Source organism: Danio aesculapii, chromosome 5, assembly GCF_903798145.1.
Source record: "Danio aesculapii chromosome 5, fDanAes4.1, whole genome shotgun sequence".
In the NCBI taxonomy this organism is placed as follows: domain Eukaryota; kingdom Metazoa; phylum Chordata; class Actinopteri; order Cypriniformes; family Danionidae; genus Danio; species Danio aesculapii.
In genome coordinates, this window is record NC_079439.1 from 46,952,935 (window position 1) to 46,968,959 (window position 16,025).

Below are 16,025 nucleotides of genomic sequence, written 5' to 3' on the forward strand. Positions count from 1 at the left end.
TCTAACTATGTACTTTGAATAAGAGCGCATGTCTTTGGGTGTGAGCTCTCAATGCAAACAAAACCTGGAGTATTTTACAGTACATGAGCCTCTAAAGCAAAGAGCTTAAGCAGTACAGTACTGTGTCCAGTAGAATGGAGAAGAAAGCTCAAGCCCTAAAAGACTACATTCTGAAGCAGCCTGTCTGGAAGAAGGAGAACCTTAATCCCAAAACATGGATAAAGACAGACCACGGCAAAGGTTTTGCTGAATTTATACTACCGAAGGACATTGGTGAAGATGGAGGTTATGACAATAAGGAGATGTGTGAGTACCTTCCTGCTTGACTATGCTAACAGGGTTTTGTTTTACACTTAATTGAAAAAAACTGTACATGGGAGCTATCAGGTAATTTGAGAAACAAGTCGTGCTCATAATAAATATGTTCTATATTATGATTGTTGTCATAAGACAAGCAAATGTCATTTTTTTTAATGTTTTCAATTGAAATTCAATTGAAAATTAATAATATGGGTTTAGAACAATGAGCAGCATTTGTGGAATAAAATTCAAAATAAAATAAAATCCAGGTTGAGGTGTTTGCTTTGGTATAGCGACAACAAACCGTAAACGGTGTGTAAAAAGAGTATTTGCAAAGTTCCATCCAATTTACTAAATCTCTTTTTTAAAACCTTCTATATCTGTAAAAACTAAACTCACTTGTAGTTGAGTTCTCTTAGTTCTGGCCAAATAGAAAGTATTATATTTTGTCCTAGTTCACACGTTCATTTTAAACAGATTTTAAATTCAAGAATCATAAGTCATATGCTTTAAAGCTATACATTATTATTTCTGCTTTAAAATGACCTGAAAAAATAGTTTCAGTTTGCCTCACCATAACTGCGGTTTGAAGAAATCAAATGTTGTATTATTTAATAATTACCCACATTTTCTGTATGCGCCAGTAAGTTTTGTATTCTGTGGGTTCCCAGATAGCACACGTACATGTCTGCAAGATGTATTTTAAAGATCATTAGGTCTGATAAGCATCTTCAAACGGTTTGATGTGTGAACAGTCTTCAAGCATACATTCTAAATGTCTTCCAGATGTAAACAAGTATCAAATAAACGCCTCTGTGATGTATGTGTGCTTTCATGGTTGTGTTTTAAACCTGGAATATTTGTTCATATAAAAATCACGCATATACAGAGAGTGTTCTGTTGGCCGGTCTGACATTCATCACACTTCTGACATGATGTCTTCCAGCAATAATTTAAGTCAACGCCTAAAACAAACTGTACTCAGTGATGTTTGCTCATCTCTCTAAACACCAAATTAAAATAGTAGTTTACTTTAATATTAAGTCACTTCTTTTTTCCCTGTAGTTATAATATCACTCTAAAAATGAAATGAAATAAAATAGTACATAATGTGAGCTAACACAATTTTGGATCAAAATAAATGTAAGTCATGCCATGCAATACATCACAATACTAAAGGGATCACATTAAATCCGTTTTATAAGGGGTTTAAACACATTTGTGTGGTAACAGTTTGTAAATACATACAGTATCTAATTGTTAAAATGTATTATATTGTTCACACTTGATAAAAACAGTCTGCAGAAACAATTTAATTGACGTTCTCCTTTTGTACATAGCATCAGAGGGGGAAAGTCCCACCCATTAGAGACCATCTCGCCCTCATTAGCATAGGACATTAGTCTTGTTTTTAAATCTGCCGCTATGCTGACACACAGGCATTTGTAGTTCCACCCTCTTTTAAAAAGAGCACAATCTCATTTGAATTTAAAGCGGCACAATGTTGATCAAAGCCTAAAAGAGGCAGTTTTAAAGAGCTATAAAACATTCTGTGCTGTATTTTGAGCTGACACTTCACATACACACTAGGCACATCAGAGACTTATTTTACATCTTGTAAAAAGGGTCATAATAGTTCCTCTGTAATACGTATGAGTGAAGTAGCTAGTCTGTTTAACTGATTGCTTGACCTACAGTGCTGGAAACCGAGAAAGACTTCATAGAAGCAGCGAAGAGAAACGACGTGGAGGGAATGAAGCTTCTCGGAAGAGGCGTTAATGTCAATGCCAAGAATGTGGTATGTCAATAAACGGTTCAAAGCACACTTACCTCTTGACACACTAATATTTGAATAATGTAGGGCGGCCGTATAACCACCGTAGTTATTGACGTAGACGCCCAATAATGCTCAAACTGTTGAGCATTTGGTATTGATGCTCTGTTAAACTGTTCATGTTTAAGTTCTATCAGATGTTAGACTTGTCTATTACATCATCACTGTCAATTGACTGAGATGACTAATCAAACGTTGGAATGTTTTGTTTGTTGTTTGTCTTGTGTCTGATTTCAGCATGGTCGAACTGCTCTTCATTACGCTGTGGCCTGCAGAAATGTGGAAGCTGTTGATATGCTCCTTCGAAGGAGAGCCAAACTAGATCTACAAGATAAGGTGTGTTTGTCCAAACATTAATGATTGACACTGTTTCCCATAATGTCAATAAAGTATTTATAGCGTGTTTCTGCAGCATGGACTGACTGCTGTTCACTTAGCTGCATGGTTTGGGAGTTTAGAAATCCTCAAGCTACTCGTGCAAGGTGGAGCCGACCAAAGCACTGAAAATACGGTGAGCTGTTTGCTTAACTTTAGTTAACTTCACTGATCAATATAGCATCTCACACATAAAAAGCCTATTAAACCCAGGTTGTCTTAAGTCACGACTTATTTATTTTTTTGGTGAAATTGTCAAAATATAGGTGAAACAACGTTCTATTTCATTATATATTTATAGGGGGAAAATAACCATACGTATGCAGATCTGTACTTATTAAAATTTAAATAAAATTTGACAGAAGTGGCCATACAAAACTAATATTTTAAATCACTTCAAACTATTTCTTGTGACAAATGTGACCCACAAAACCAGCCCAAAAGGCATAGCTTATCTAAAAAAATGACAATTCTGACATCATTTACTTCATTTGTTTGACTTTCTTCTGTTAAATATATAATCAGAGTAAAGAAAGCTGGAAACCTGTAACCATTGACTTATATTTGTTTTACCGACGACAGAAGTCAGTTGTTACAGATTTTCAAATTTCTTCAAAATATCATCTTTTGTGTTCAACAGAAGAAAGAATCTCATAAAGGTTTATAACCACTCGAGATTGAGTAAATAGTACACATTGAGTAATACATTTAAATTTTTGGGTGAGCCATCCCTTAAGTTGTCAGAGAAGAGCCAAATATACATTGTAAAAGTTAAAATTATTATTATTATTTTTTAAACAAACACTAAACAATAGAATATTGGATAAATATTGTTTAATTAAGACATTTTTTTTGGATTTCTTACTGCAAATATATCAAAACTTAATTTGTAAGTAGTAATATGCTTTGCTAAGAGCTTACTTTGAACAACTTTCTAGGGCAGTTTTCTCAATAATTTGAACCTTCAGATTATCTTGCCCAATCATTGTCATATTCTAACAAACCTATGGGAGACTTATTTATCCAGTAGGGCTGTGACAAGATCTCGTGAGATTTCTCCAAAAGGTGAAAAGTTGTTTTGCGAGTTGTGATGTTATGATGGAGCATGGGGGTAAAATTGGCTAATCTGAGGCTACAACTGCAGCTACACTTTTTCAATTATCCATGGTTTATAACCATGCCATGAAAAAGCAATTTGGATATGCTGAAGTCATAATCGTTGTAAACACAAATGCAATTAAGACATTTAGAATTTCTTAAAAATTGTGTAAAAATCTCGTCTTGTTCTCGTGAACCAAATCTTGCATCTCGTCACACCCCTATTATTCAGATTTCAAATTAAGTTTCATGTTACGAGATTTCATGTCATGTAAATCTCCAATTTTCAAACTGGTTTTGTGGTCCAGGGTCACAAATGAGTAAAACCTAGTAAAGGATAGTAGCAAAAACTTAATTGTTTATAGTGGAAAACAAATTAATAAATACTTATTCTGATATATAACAAAATCTATTTGTGTCATCATGAATATCTTCATGACCTTAACTTAAACTAAGATAATCAGCTGTTACGTTTTTACAGTATATTGCTTCAACACCACTGGTCTTAAATAAATAAATAAATAGTGATTGTATACGAATTAAATAAAAAATCTGTTTAATACAAGAACTCATATTCATTTCATTCATTCATTCGGCGTAGTGCATTATTTATCAGGGGTTACCACAACACAATGAACTGAAAACTATTCCGGTTTTATGCAGCGAATGCTCTTCTAGCCACAACCCAGCACTGGGAAACACTTATACACTCTAGTATTTACAAACGCACTCATACATTACGGTCAATTTAGCTTATTCAATTCACCTGTACCACATGTTTTTGGACTGTGGGGGAAACTGGAGCACCCGGAGGAAACCAACAGCAACACGGGGAGAACATGCAAACTCCACACAGAAATGCCAACTGACCTGGCCGGGAATTAAACCAGCGACCTTCTTGCTGTGAGGCGACAGTGATAACCACTAAGCCATCATGCCGCTGCATTTTAGTTTCACTTTTTGACAATTGTTAACCTAAAAAAATAGCCTCCACCAATCTTTACTCATAAAGATTGAAATATTGTAAATATGGTTAGTGTATTATTCAAAGTGGTGTAAGTCATGTTTGGAATTAAACTGTTAGCAAAGCGAGTAACATTCTAACATCTCATATAGCTTATTCATAGTAGTTTTACATCTAAATGAAAGTGGTTGTGTGCTCACTCAGGAAGGTCTGAACATGTTGCACTGCGCTGCCATGAACAATCACACTGATATTGTAGCGTACATCATTGATGACCTGCAGATGGGAGAACTGGACAAAGAAGAACAAGTAAGAAAAGCTCATCTCAGAACAGAAACAAGAATGGGAAATTTCAGAAGAATTTAAAAGTTATGTAAAAAAAAGAGAATGTTATCAACATTAAAACCATCAAAAGTGTAAAACGTAAAGGTTGACATGTTGTTTTTCTGTCAGTTTGGTAACAGACCTTTTGTCCTGGCCGCAGCACATGGCTGTGTTCCTATGCTGCAGATGCTGATGGAGGAACATTACAACATGGCCACCATGGAGGAAAATCAGGTCCATTTATTACATCCTTCAGTTGCTTTTTATTCAAAGGGATAGTTCACACAAAAATAAAAATGTGATATTTAGATGTCTTCTCAGAACTTTTATGTTTTAATCTCTTAGTTCCTGGAGGGTCGCAACTCTGCAGTTTAGCTTTAACCCTAATTAAACACACCTGATCAAACTCAGTCTTTCACTTCTGTTTTAAACCTCCAGGTAAGTGTATTGAATCAGGGTTGGAACTAAACTGCGTTGAGTGTGACACCCCTGCTTTACTGGCACTGTTTATCATGGCTAGGCCCACGCGGAATCTGTGCGCGCAGAATTCCACAGATTTCCAGCCCATCACTAAAGCTATGGTCACACTGGGCTTTGTGTGTGTGAAATTCTGTAGTACGGCACTGCGAAAAGGGGCGGGATTAAACAAGATGATTAGACATTTAAAAAAGTGAGCGATTGCTCCATGTTTTGAATTTCTGTCCAGAGAGGTCGTGTTTTGATCCTCTGGTCTCACGCAGTCAAGTGATGCGATTTTGCAGGTCAGAGTTCACCAAGCTTGAACTTTGCACCACAGCAACATGCGAAACTTGACGCATGACCCCGCTTTTCCGGTCTGACGCATTCGCGTGCGTATGAATGGAAGTCTATGGGAAGAAAAGTCAAGTGTGACCGCAGCTTGATTCTGTTTATTTACTTGTGTAAATGTGTGTACATTTAGATTCAGTTTTTAAATTAATTTCAGTAATAATATAGACTAAAATGAAAATATTCATATTATTTACAAGAGTGTGTAAAGTAATATTTTCTGTCTTTTAGTAAAGATATTGTATGAGAGACTTGCTTTATCAAATTAAATGGATCTAATTGGATTTGCATTTTAAACATTAAATAAAAGTTTAAAAGGTATTACTTTTTATTTCATATATTAAGATTTTAGTTATGATACTCCCAAAATCATTCCGCATAAATCCGCAGATTTTTAACACAATTCTGCACAGAAATAGCAAAAAATGTCCGCAGACTCCTTCTGGCCCTAATCATGGCACACTGAGGTTTATAACAATTATGCGTATTACACTTGGGTTTGGTGGTCAGTCTTTAAGGTTTAAACATGTGGCATGTCTTTGTTTATGAAGCTATTCTTTGTTTACTCCCTCAATATCTGCATACTTACATATGTAAACAAAAAAAAACCCTTCAGTCTTAGGAAATTTGCTTTTGGCCATGTTTGTGGACAAACGCAGGAGCGCACAATGTAAACCAATGCAAATCGCAACAAAAAAAGCAGACCGTTATATAGTACTACCTTTAGGAAAACATCTTAAAAACACTCTGAATGAAAAGGACAAACATGTAGATACCTTTATAAATGCTCCTTGTGTGTCTGAGAAGCTGAAAATATGTATTCCATTGCATTCTGTCTCCAGCGGTGAAGGGGATCTAGACAAGCACATATGCAGAGGTACAGATCTGGAGCGGATCAAACAAACAGTAGCTGCGTCCCAAATCGCATACTTATGCACTATTCTACGCCATTTTGTAGTATAAATAGTGTAAGTAGTGCACTAGTGGTATAGTGTAGTGCAGTAGTGTAATTAAAGTGCACTTATTATTTTTAGAGTTTTCAGTGTGAACACTGAAAACTCTAAAAATAATAAGTGCACTTTAATTACCCGGATGGTGCACTTATTCAACTGGTAATAACAACCGCAGGTTTGCTCAGGTAGCGGAAGGGGCGGAGCTATCGGGCGCAAAATTCTCCTACGAGAGTGATTATAGCGCCTCTCGATGGTGAATGCGGTTAAACTCATGGCAGGTATTATTTGATAGTTTGGTCTTTTATTTGACTGATTTGGCAACCGCTAAACGTCATCAAAGAAACGGTTTGAATTTCCGCTTAGTAAAAAAACAGCAGTGTTCGATTTGGGACGACACTACCTACATATACTATGCTGTTGAGTGTGTAAGTGCATAAGTACATAGTGCATAAATGCATAGTGTGCCATTTGAGACGCAGCTAGTGTGTTTTTTGGACGTCTCCTTTGTCTGTCACACTTACAGGTGTTTCAGTCTCTGCTAATGAGCTGATAATCTGAATCAGGTGTGTTTGATTAAGGAGACCTGGAAAATGTGCAGAGCTGGTGGTCCTCCACGATAGTAGTTAAGGAACACTGAATTAAATGAACAGGGGAAAGTGACTGTTTCAACAAGCTACTGCAAGAAAACATTTCTAGATGTGATTTTCTTCTTTATTTGTAGTGTGAGCACTTAAAGTCCTACATATAAGAAAAGGAAGACGAAGACTATTGGAAAAGCACCCATAGTAGGAACGCAAACACATTGGAAGTCAATGGCTGTTTTTTTCCAAGCATTTTTCAGTATATCTTTGTGTTGAACAGAAGAAAGAAATTCAGACAGGTTTAAAACAAGTGAAGGATGAGTAGGTAATGGCAAAATTTGGGTAAACTGGCATTTTTGGGTAAACTATCCCTTTATCAATAGTTGCAGCTCTAATCATTTTTCAGCAGAACCATGCTTTGACTGTAATTCCCTTTTGCTAGACAGGTTGGAGACACACCTCTACATCTGGCAGCGAAACACGGTCAGCGTGAAGCACTGCAGTTACTTCTAGAAAACTTTCACATTCGCAATGAGGTCAACCAGGTATAAACCTGCCCTATTGACTGTATAAAATACAGATTGATGATTTTATCAGTGTTTGTAGCAGAAGCACACTGTGGAGGCATGAGAGAGAGTGAACAGGTGTATTTATGATGTGTTTGTATGTGTAGGCTGGACAGACTGCTCTGTATTTGGCTGCTGATGGAGCTCATGAAGACTGTGTACAAACCCTGCTGGAGGCACAATGTGACCCAAACATCTTCACCTTGGTACATGCTGACTATGTTTTATATGTTCAGGGGCCTTTTGTCCCCATAGATTTCCATTCAAACGCACGCAAATGCTTCAGACCGGAAACGCAAGTTTGTGCGTCAAGTTTCGCTGTTCACAATAGTCTCTTCCATCAGTAAAAGTGGTATAAACATGCGCTTAAAAAACATAAGAAGAACCAAAAGAAGCATCTGTTTTGTCGTATGGTTTTATTGAGCCTAGTGGTTAAGTGTGCCGATGCATAGCATGTTCATGTGCTCAGAGTTTGAGTCCTGGCTTGATGTCCTTGGCTAAATCTTCCCCTCTCTCTTTTACCTAAACATTTCAACACTTCTCGATAGTATCTAATAAAAATGTTAAAAACCCCTTTAAAAATAAGTATAATTACTCACCCTCATGCCATTCCTATCTCCTGAGATCATTGTAACGCAAATGACAATATTTTAGATGAAATCAGAGAGCTCTCTCATCTTCCACAGACAGCGATAGTCCCGATACTTTCAAGTCCAGAAATGGAACCAAAAATATTGAGTGACTTCAGTGGTTCAACTATAATCATACAAAGCTCTAAAAACGAGTATTTTCCCAACAAAGCCTGTAAACAACACTGAAACTGAAGGCGATGTAAAAGAAAAAAGTATTTTTGGAGCTTTGACTGATTAAAGTTGAACCACTGAAGTCACACACAATGTTTTGACATTGCTTTTGTTTCCTTGAACGTCTTGGAACCATTGCTGTCGATGGAGGATAAGGGAGCTCTCAAATTTCATTAAAGTCCCAGTGAACCGGAAGCTGATTTTTCGTATTGTAATGCAGTTCCTAGAGAAACTAAATTTTAAATGAACAGATAGTGAGCGTGGCTTGTTTTTTTCTACCGTGGGCTGAACGGATGTAGTAAAGTAGGCATTTCATTCAGAAAGATCAGGAAAGGAGTTTCAGATGAGTTATTACAACCTAACAGACTCATCCTGTTCACCATTTCTGCTTGTTGTCAAAAAAACTGCATTAGCGATGTTAGCGATGCCCATTACCTCAAAATCACACCATCTGATAATTTAACTGACAACAAACAGGAAGTGCATTTTCAGATTTTATTAAAGATTAGATGGGCAAACATGTTTTTTTGATGAAGTGCACAGATGAATTGTTCACCACAAAACTGGCAATGTAAGCTAACAAAATCATATGGTTATTTTGATTTCTTGGGGACTTTAAAATATCTTAATTAGTGTTCTGAAGATGAACGAATGTGTCAGGGGGGCTGGAACAACACCAGGGTGAATTTTAATAACAGGATAAATTGTTTTGGGGAACTGATTGTCTTCATGGAGCCATCAATGCCAATGAAGGACCTTTTATTTTTAAGAGTGTACTCAATCATGCTTCTAAGAGAATGGTTATCTGTGGTCATTTTCAGAGCAGAAACAGCCCTCTGCATCCAGTCTGTGAGAGGGGCCACTTTCAGATTGTCCAACTCCTCATCAATAGCGGAGGCCAAATTAATGCTCAGAACCAGGTGAGAAACTTTTAACAAGTGCAGTTTTTTTCCTGCCGCCTGAAGTATTGACTTGCTTAGACTGACTAATAATCTTGTAAAGCATTGGGAACCACCGGGTTAAACCATCGAGATGATTTATTGACTGATTTATCATTTCAGCAAATGCAAACTTCATTCCATCTGGCAGTGAAGAACTGTCATATTCCAGTAATCCACACCTTACTGGAGGCTGGCTGTGATCCAAACCTGACAGATCATGTGCGGTATCTACTTTCAGCCATCTTTTTTTTTGTAAGATTTTTGTCTCTGCATGCACGTGTTTCAGCCTTTTCTTATTGATTCAACACACTCAGATGGGTCAGACTGCGCTTCATATCGCCGCTGAGATGGGGAAGGTGGATGTGGTCGAGATGATTCTGAAAGCCGGGGTGGATCTGCAGATTCGGGACAGGGTGACAGAGCGTATCTGACATTTTATAGAGCCTGGTAATAGCTCATAAGCAGACCATGTAGGAGAAGGTATTTTTACACTTTCTATTTTGTTTCACAGCAAAATAAAACCGCTCTTGGAGTGGCGGCAAGAGGGAATATGGTTATCATTGTGGACATGATCATCAAAGCTGAGCGTTATTTCAAATGGAAGGACAGTTTCCAAATTGTAGGTATTTTTACTTTTGTTTTCTTTATTCATTACTGAAATATCAAATTCAACAACCAGTAGTTGTTCTTGACAGAATTGTCAGTGTACACAATACCGTAAATTAGGGCTGGGTGATATGGCAAGAAAGCAATCCTGATAATTATTTTTCATATTGAATGATAACAATATATATTTCGATATAACTTGTCATTGCTTTTAGATTAAATGACTACCTCAACAATGACTGAGGCCACAAAAATTAGAGGGTCCATTAAATGGCAAAACATTTTCAGCTGATAAATTTTCGGTGGCCAAAAATTCGGTACATCTCTAATATAAACACACTTTTAAATTGCGATTGTTGCACATTTCTGCTATGTGATTGGCTCTTAGATCAATATAGAGTAAAAAAAGTCCCGAATTTATTAATGTTATTGACATAAATTTTATCGTGATTAGATATAATACCATTTATCATTTATGTTTGACCCTGGACAATAAAATGGTTGCAGGAGTATCTTTTGGCCATTACAGGGTGGCCGCAGGGTCTTAAAAAGTCTTAAGCCGCCTTTTCAGTGCACACATGTGGACACTACTGTCGGAATGCGCACACTTGTGGCAGTCGCACAGAATTTTCAGTTTTGTCTTGCACCATGTGAGAGATCTGATTCTCGCAGTGTCCAAAACAAAGGAAAACAAAGAGCCTTAAATTCTCTGTGTGTTCACCATGGTTGAATGAATGAATACTAGAAACTCATAGACCACAAAAAGTTTTTGAGGGAATGTGGAGACAACATTAAAATAATATTTGTTATTACTCATTTATATAGCCTTTTTCAGATTCCAAAAAATATGAAAAATCTAGTATTTCTCATCTCCCACGCACGGACCTGCTTGTACAACACTGGAATAAATCACATCCGGTCAGTCAGTCGCATACGGTCTAGTTGCAGGAGTTAAAATATTTCAATGTATCGTCAGCTTAAAATGAATCAGATTTTTCTGCATACGAATATGATTGGAACTCCATGCAGCTACCGGACTACTCTCCATTGGAACTGAATGAGTTCCGGCTTGTTTCAAAAGCTAAATTTTAGGCCTTAAATATTGTGTTGTAGGTCTTAAAACATTTTAAACAGGTCTTAATGTTTTTCTGTCCAAGCATAGCTACCTAATCAGTCCAACATCCATCCAATCACAAATTAGACATTATTACAGCAAATTGTCCAAATTTAATTCTCTAATGATGGAAAGAAAACAAAAAAAAAACAATTACACGAATCCTCATGATAACAAGAGCAATATTTCCCTTTACATGATCTTCCATTTATACAAAAACTATTTACAGACGTAAGGGGGAGCGGACATAGTATTTATAAATAAACATGGAATAGGCAAGGCTTGATAGCAGAAAAGCATTATGCTGAATAGGAGTACTACTCAAATGTATTCAGACAAAAAAAAAAAAAAAAACATTAACATTAGACCATGTGGCTAAAAAATAACTAAATTATTTTTGCTGTTGTGTCGAGCAAAAAAAAACAACAACCAGGCCATTAGCAAAAATCCTTAGTGTTTAGCTCTCTATAAGTCTAAAATTTAATTCATGATGGTCTTAAGAGTCTTAAAGTCTTAAATTTGATTTGATGAAACCAGCAGACCCTTGCGATTTATTATTGATTGTTTTTTTGGGGGGTTTTTTATATCGTTTTTTATACATGTAGAGTCATTGGGATATTAAGTAAACCTCATGTTCCATGAAGATAGTTTTGTAAATTCTTTTACTGTAAATATATCAACTTTATTTTTGATTTATAATGTGTATTTACCAACTTTAAACCCAATATTTTCTGTATTTTCATTTTGTGGAACCCTCAGATTCCCTATTTTCCATTATATTGCATCTCGACCAAATGTTGTCTTATTGTAGAAACCTTGTTATTGTACTGTTATTGTTGTTATTTATTCAGCTTACTATTATTATGTTATTATTTATTTACTATTATGTATTCAGGTGCTGTAAAAAAAGAAACCTATGACTGGTTTTGTGATCTAGTGGGCCTGATGTCATGAGCTAACGTAATTATTTTACGTTTTGTCGTATAAAAATGTACGATTTTGAAAAGGCGTGGCACTAAACATCACCTCTAAACCCAACCATCGATGGGGGAATAAGCAAATTGTACTAAATTGTACGAATGACATGCACATTTATACGAATTAGCTACTAAATCAAAAAGTTACAAATTGCCATGAAATAGCATTGTCTAGAAAAAACATCTAAAAAAAGTTTTGGTTACTCCAATTATTTCATTACTATCGTTTTTTAAAATCGAAAACTTAGATCCATTTGAAAGAAGTAAAACAAATAATGAATTTAAGATGGTTTAATTTGTTTAACGCTGGCTAAAGCAAACTGTGGCAAAGCAAACTGTGAAATGAAAAAAAAAAATTGGCAGATTTTCCTCCCACCAAATGTCACATGCTGACTCAATGCTGAACCTCAGCCATTCCCTATTAAACCCAGTGCAGGAGGTGTAATGCAATATTAAAGCATGTGTAATTTCATTCAGAAAGGTCATCATGGCATATTTATTCGCACAAGGGTTGCATATGTCAAAAGTGTTTATTCTGAACGGCGAACATGAACTAATAATATTCACTGTGCTGTATACCTAATTTCAGTACCTGGCAAATCTGGCCTTTCTCAGAGCTTGCTGTTATTTGATTACCCTTTCAGACTAATACAGATGCCATTGAGAGCCTTCACAGCGAATCACCACTGACGTTTAAATTAGATCACACTCCTGACACGAAGCCAGTTCGTGATATAATGTGGGACCTCGCATACAAACACCTCAAGCGCAACGACTGGAAGAAGCTGGCAGAGCTCTGGGAGTTTACTGATGCTCAGATGGCAGCCATTGAAGAGCAGTGGACAGGTCAGAGAGAGTGAGAAATGCTTTTGGGTCAGATATTTAATTTTTACTCGAAAGATTCTTAAAATAAAACAGAGGCATTTTAGCAGCACCAGCACACAATCTTGTCTGTTTAATAAAGGGATAGTTCACCCAAAAATGAAAAGTAGATCTAAACTTTTATAAATATTTCAGAAGCCATTGACATCTATAGTAGGAAGAGTCAAAAGCATTTTTTCCCCCTCAACGTTCTTCAGTGGATCTCCCTTTGTGTTAAACAAAAGAAAAAAGTCAAACAGGTGAAGTGAAAGTCAAGAATGGCAGAATTTGTGTATACTATCCCTTTAAGATGCATTTTAGGCAATCCAAATACATGTAGTCTTAAACAATGGATTTAAACACATTAAAACAGATACAAATGTAGCCTAAAAGCATCTCTACACAGTAAATGTGACACAGAAACCAAATCTGAAGCAGCGTAAATTAACAAAAATGTGTAATTATTCAGAGCGTTTATGGTGGCTTAAATTGGCTGTGTAAAGATGCCTTTAGATTAATACATTAATTAATAACTGAATCATATTTCATCCAAAAAATACAATTTATGCAAAGGTTTGGGGATTATTTTAGTATTTTTATTTATTTTCTACTTTTATTTACCAAGGATGTACTGAACTAATTTCAACTGACTGTAAATAAATGTATAAAGTTATAAAACATTTATTAATGTATAATAATATTCATTTCTAAGCTAAAAATATACATAAATCTAATATAATTAAACATGTTACAGATACTCTTGAGGCCCCTTAAAAACGCTAGTACTGTTTTCTATCTAGGTCCGAACAGTTTCCAGGAGCATGGGAACAGGATGCTGTTAATCTGGCTTCATGGAATGCTGATAGAAGAGAGCAGCCCATCCAAAGGCCTGTATGAGGGACTGCTAGCTTCTGGGAATACAAAAGTTGCTGGTAGGATGTTATTACACATTTCCGCTATAAAATACTATGCTACTATGCACATTTTTCATGATGTTTCAGGTGTTGGAAGTTTTAACTCTAATTGCAAAGTCTTTTTCTACATATTTAATGCACTATTTTAACACGCATGCCTATACAATTCATGTCTTGGATACTTTGGCAACAAATAAAACGTCTGTATTTATTAGCTATGCTTTCATTTAAATATGCAGATTAGACTTGTGCTCAAAACTGGAATATTTCAGAAAATATTTGCAAATTTAAACACTGTTTCAATCCAATGAGTAAAAGAAATACATTTTCATATGCTGACGCCAAATAAACAAAATAACTATTTGAATTTGCTGGTTAAGAGAAGATACTGTGGGCCCTTTTCTTATAAATTACTTATACCTAAGAAGATAAAAATCAATAATGGAGGCTTTTGGAGCCCCAAGACCACTCTTTAAGATGAGCGGCAGCTTAAGAAAGTTCTGGGAGCTAATACCACCATATTAGTTTGGCAAAGAGATGTCCATTTATGCTGTCCTGTTGCTCCTATTTTTGTTATTACATGATCTGTTAAACAAAATCATATGACTTTTTTGATGTCCATGCTGGAATTATGGTGTTTACGTCATAATTTATGCACAATTTTCATATTGGATAAAATGTTTATCCTACTCGGTTGTGTGCATACCTTTTTATGCACATTTTCAAAATTTATCTTGCTGTTTTCATGGAAACAAGTGTCATCTCGGACAAGATTGAAACAAGTGTCAGTTTTACCTCCTGCTACAGTATAAGGTTTTCTGAGTGCACAGAACAACTTCAAAATTAAACGTTTTCTTAAACGTTTAATAAACGTTTTTTTTTCAACTGTCAAATTCATGTAAAGTTATGTCAAAAGTACACGCGCATGTTTGTTCTTGTGAATTGTGGGTACATTCTATAGGTTTTCGTTGTTTTTTTTTTTAATACTGTATACCCCATCTCTATCCCAAAGCCCAATCCTCATAGGAAACTGTGTGCATTTTTACTTGATCAAAAAACTCATTCAGGTCGGCGCCAATAGCCTTCTGGTTAGTGCGTCGACACATAGCATCAAGGTGCTCACGGCGACCAGAGTTCGATTCCCGGCTCGAGGTCCTTTGCCGACCCTTTCCCCATCTCTATCCCCACATTTTCCTGTCTGTAAAATCTCCACTATCCTATCCAAATAAAGGTGAAAACCCCCTAAAAAATAATTATATATATAAAAAAAACTCATTCAGTATAATTTATAAGCCTTTTGAAAAACAAGACAACTTTTCCATGTCATACTCATGTGATTTGGCACAAATGTGAGTGCACACACTAAAATATATATCTAATAAAACATTAACATAATGGTTATAACTATAAATGTAAATAGTTGATGTTAATCTTGCATATGTATTAGTATTTTAAGTGTATGAAAATGCTTTTCTTCAACATGACAATAAGCCAACACAGCTCCTCCAGGCCTTGTTACCATCGATATACTTCCTTCCTTTATTGAGAATTACTTAAATTTGGGATATTGTGACATTCCCAGAAACAACTCTAGAATCATAGCATTTGAGAGAGTTCAGAAACGATGCTTACTGATATTACGAATAAATCCTTATAGAGTGGACTATTCGCTTTTCAACTCAAACAGGAAAGTTTTGCATTAGAGGAATGTGAAAAAAAAATTAATAATAAAAATAATAGCACCTCTTTAAAACAAAATAGATGTGAGAATTCTTGTAACACTCACCGGCCTCTTTATTAGGTACACATCACTTGTCCTGGGTTGAACCCCCTTTTGCCTTCAGAACTGCCTTAATACTTTGTGGCATAGATTCAACAAGATACTGGAAATATTCCTCAGAGATTTTGGTCCATATTGACATGATAGCATCCCGCAGTTGCAGCAGATTTGTTGGCTGCACATCCATGATGCGAATCTCCCATAACGCCACATCCCAAAGGTGCTTT

The 16,025-nt window shown here is 35.9% G+C and overlaps 1 protein-coding gene across 1 annotated transcript in view; it reads left to right on the top strand.

The window, feature by feature from the left end:
- The window catches only part of ankdd1b (ankyrin repeat and death domain containing 1B), a 17,240-nt gene continuing 1,215 nt past the window's right edge, over positions 1-16,025 (top strand). Inside the window, exons 1-14 of the mRNA XM_056458369.1 lie at positions 1-306; positions 1,998-2,098; positions 2,372-2,470; positions 2,547-2,645; positions 4,776-4,880; positions 5,025-5,129; positions 7,683-7,781; positions 7,910-8,008; positions 9,427-9,525; positions 9,667-9,765; positions 9,861-9,959; positions 10,058-10,165; positions 12,888-13,089; positions 13,905-14,036. Coding sequence (XP_056314344.1) covers positions 135-306; positions 1,998-2,098; positions 2,372-2,470; positions 2,547-2,645; positions 4,776-4,880; positions 5,025-5,129; positions 7,683-7,781; positions 7,910-8,008; positions 9,427-9,525; positions 9,667-9,765; positions 9,861-9,959; positions 10,058-10,165; positions 12,888-13,089; positions 13,905-14,036 — 1,618 coding nt within the window. The 5' untranslated portion in view covers positions 1-134. The remainder of the gene's footprint in view (positions 307-1,997; positions 2,099-2,371; positions 2,471-2,546; positions 2,646-4,775; positions 4,881-5,024; positions 5,130-7,682; positions 7,782-7,909; positions 8,009-9,426; positions 9,526-9,666; positions 9,766-9,860; positions 9,960-10,057; positions 10,166-12,887; positions 13,090-13,904; positions 14,037-16,025) is intronic.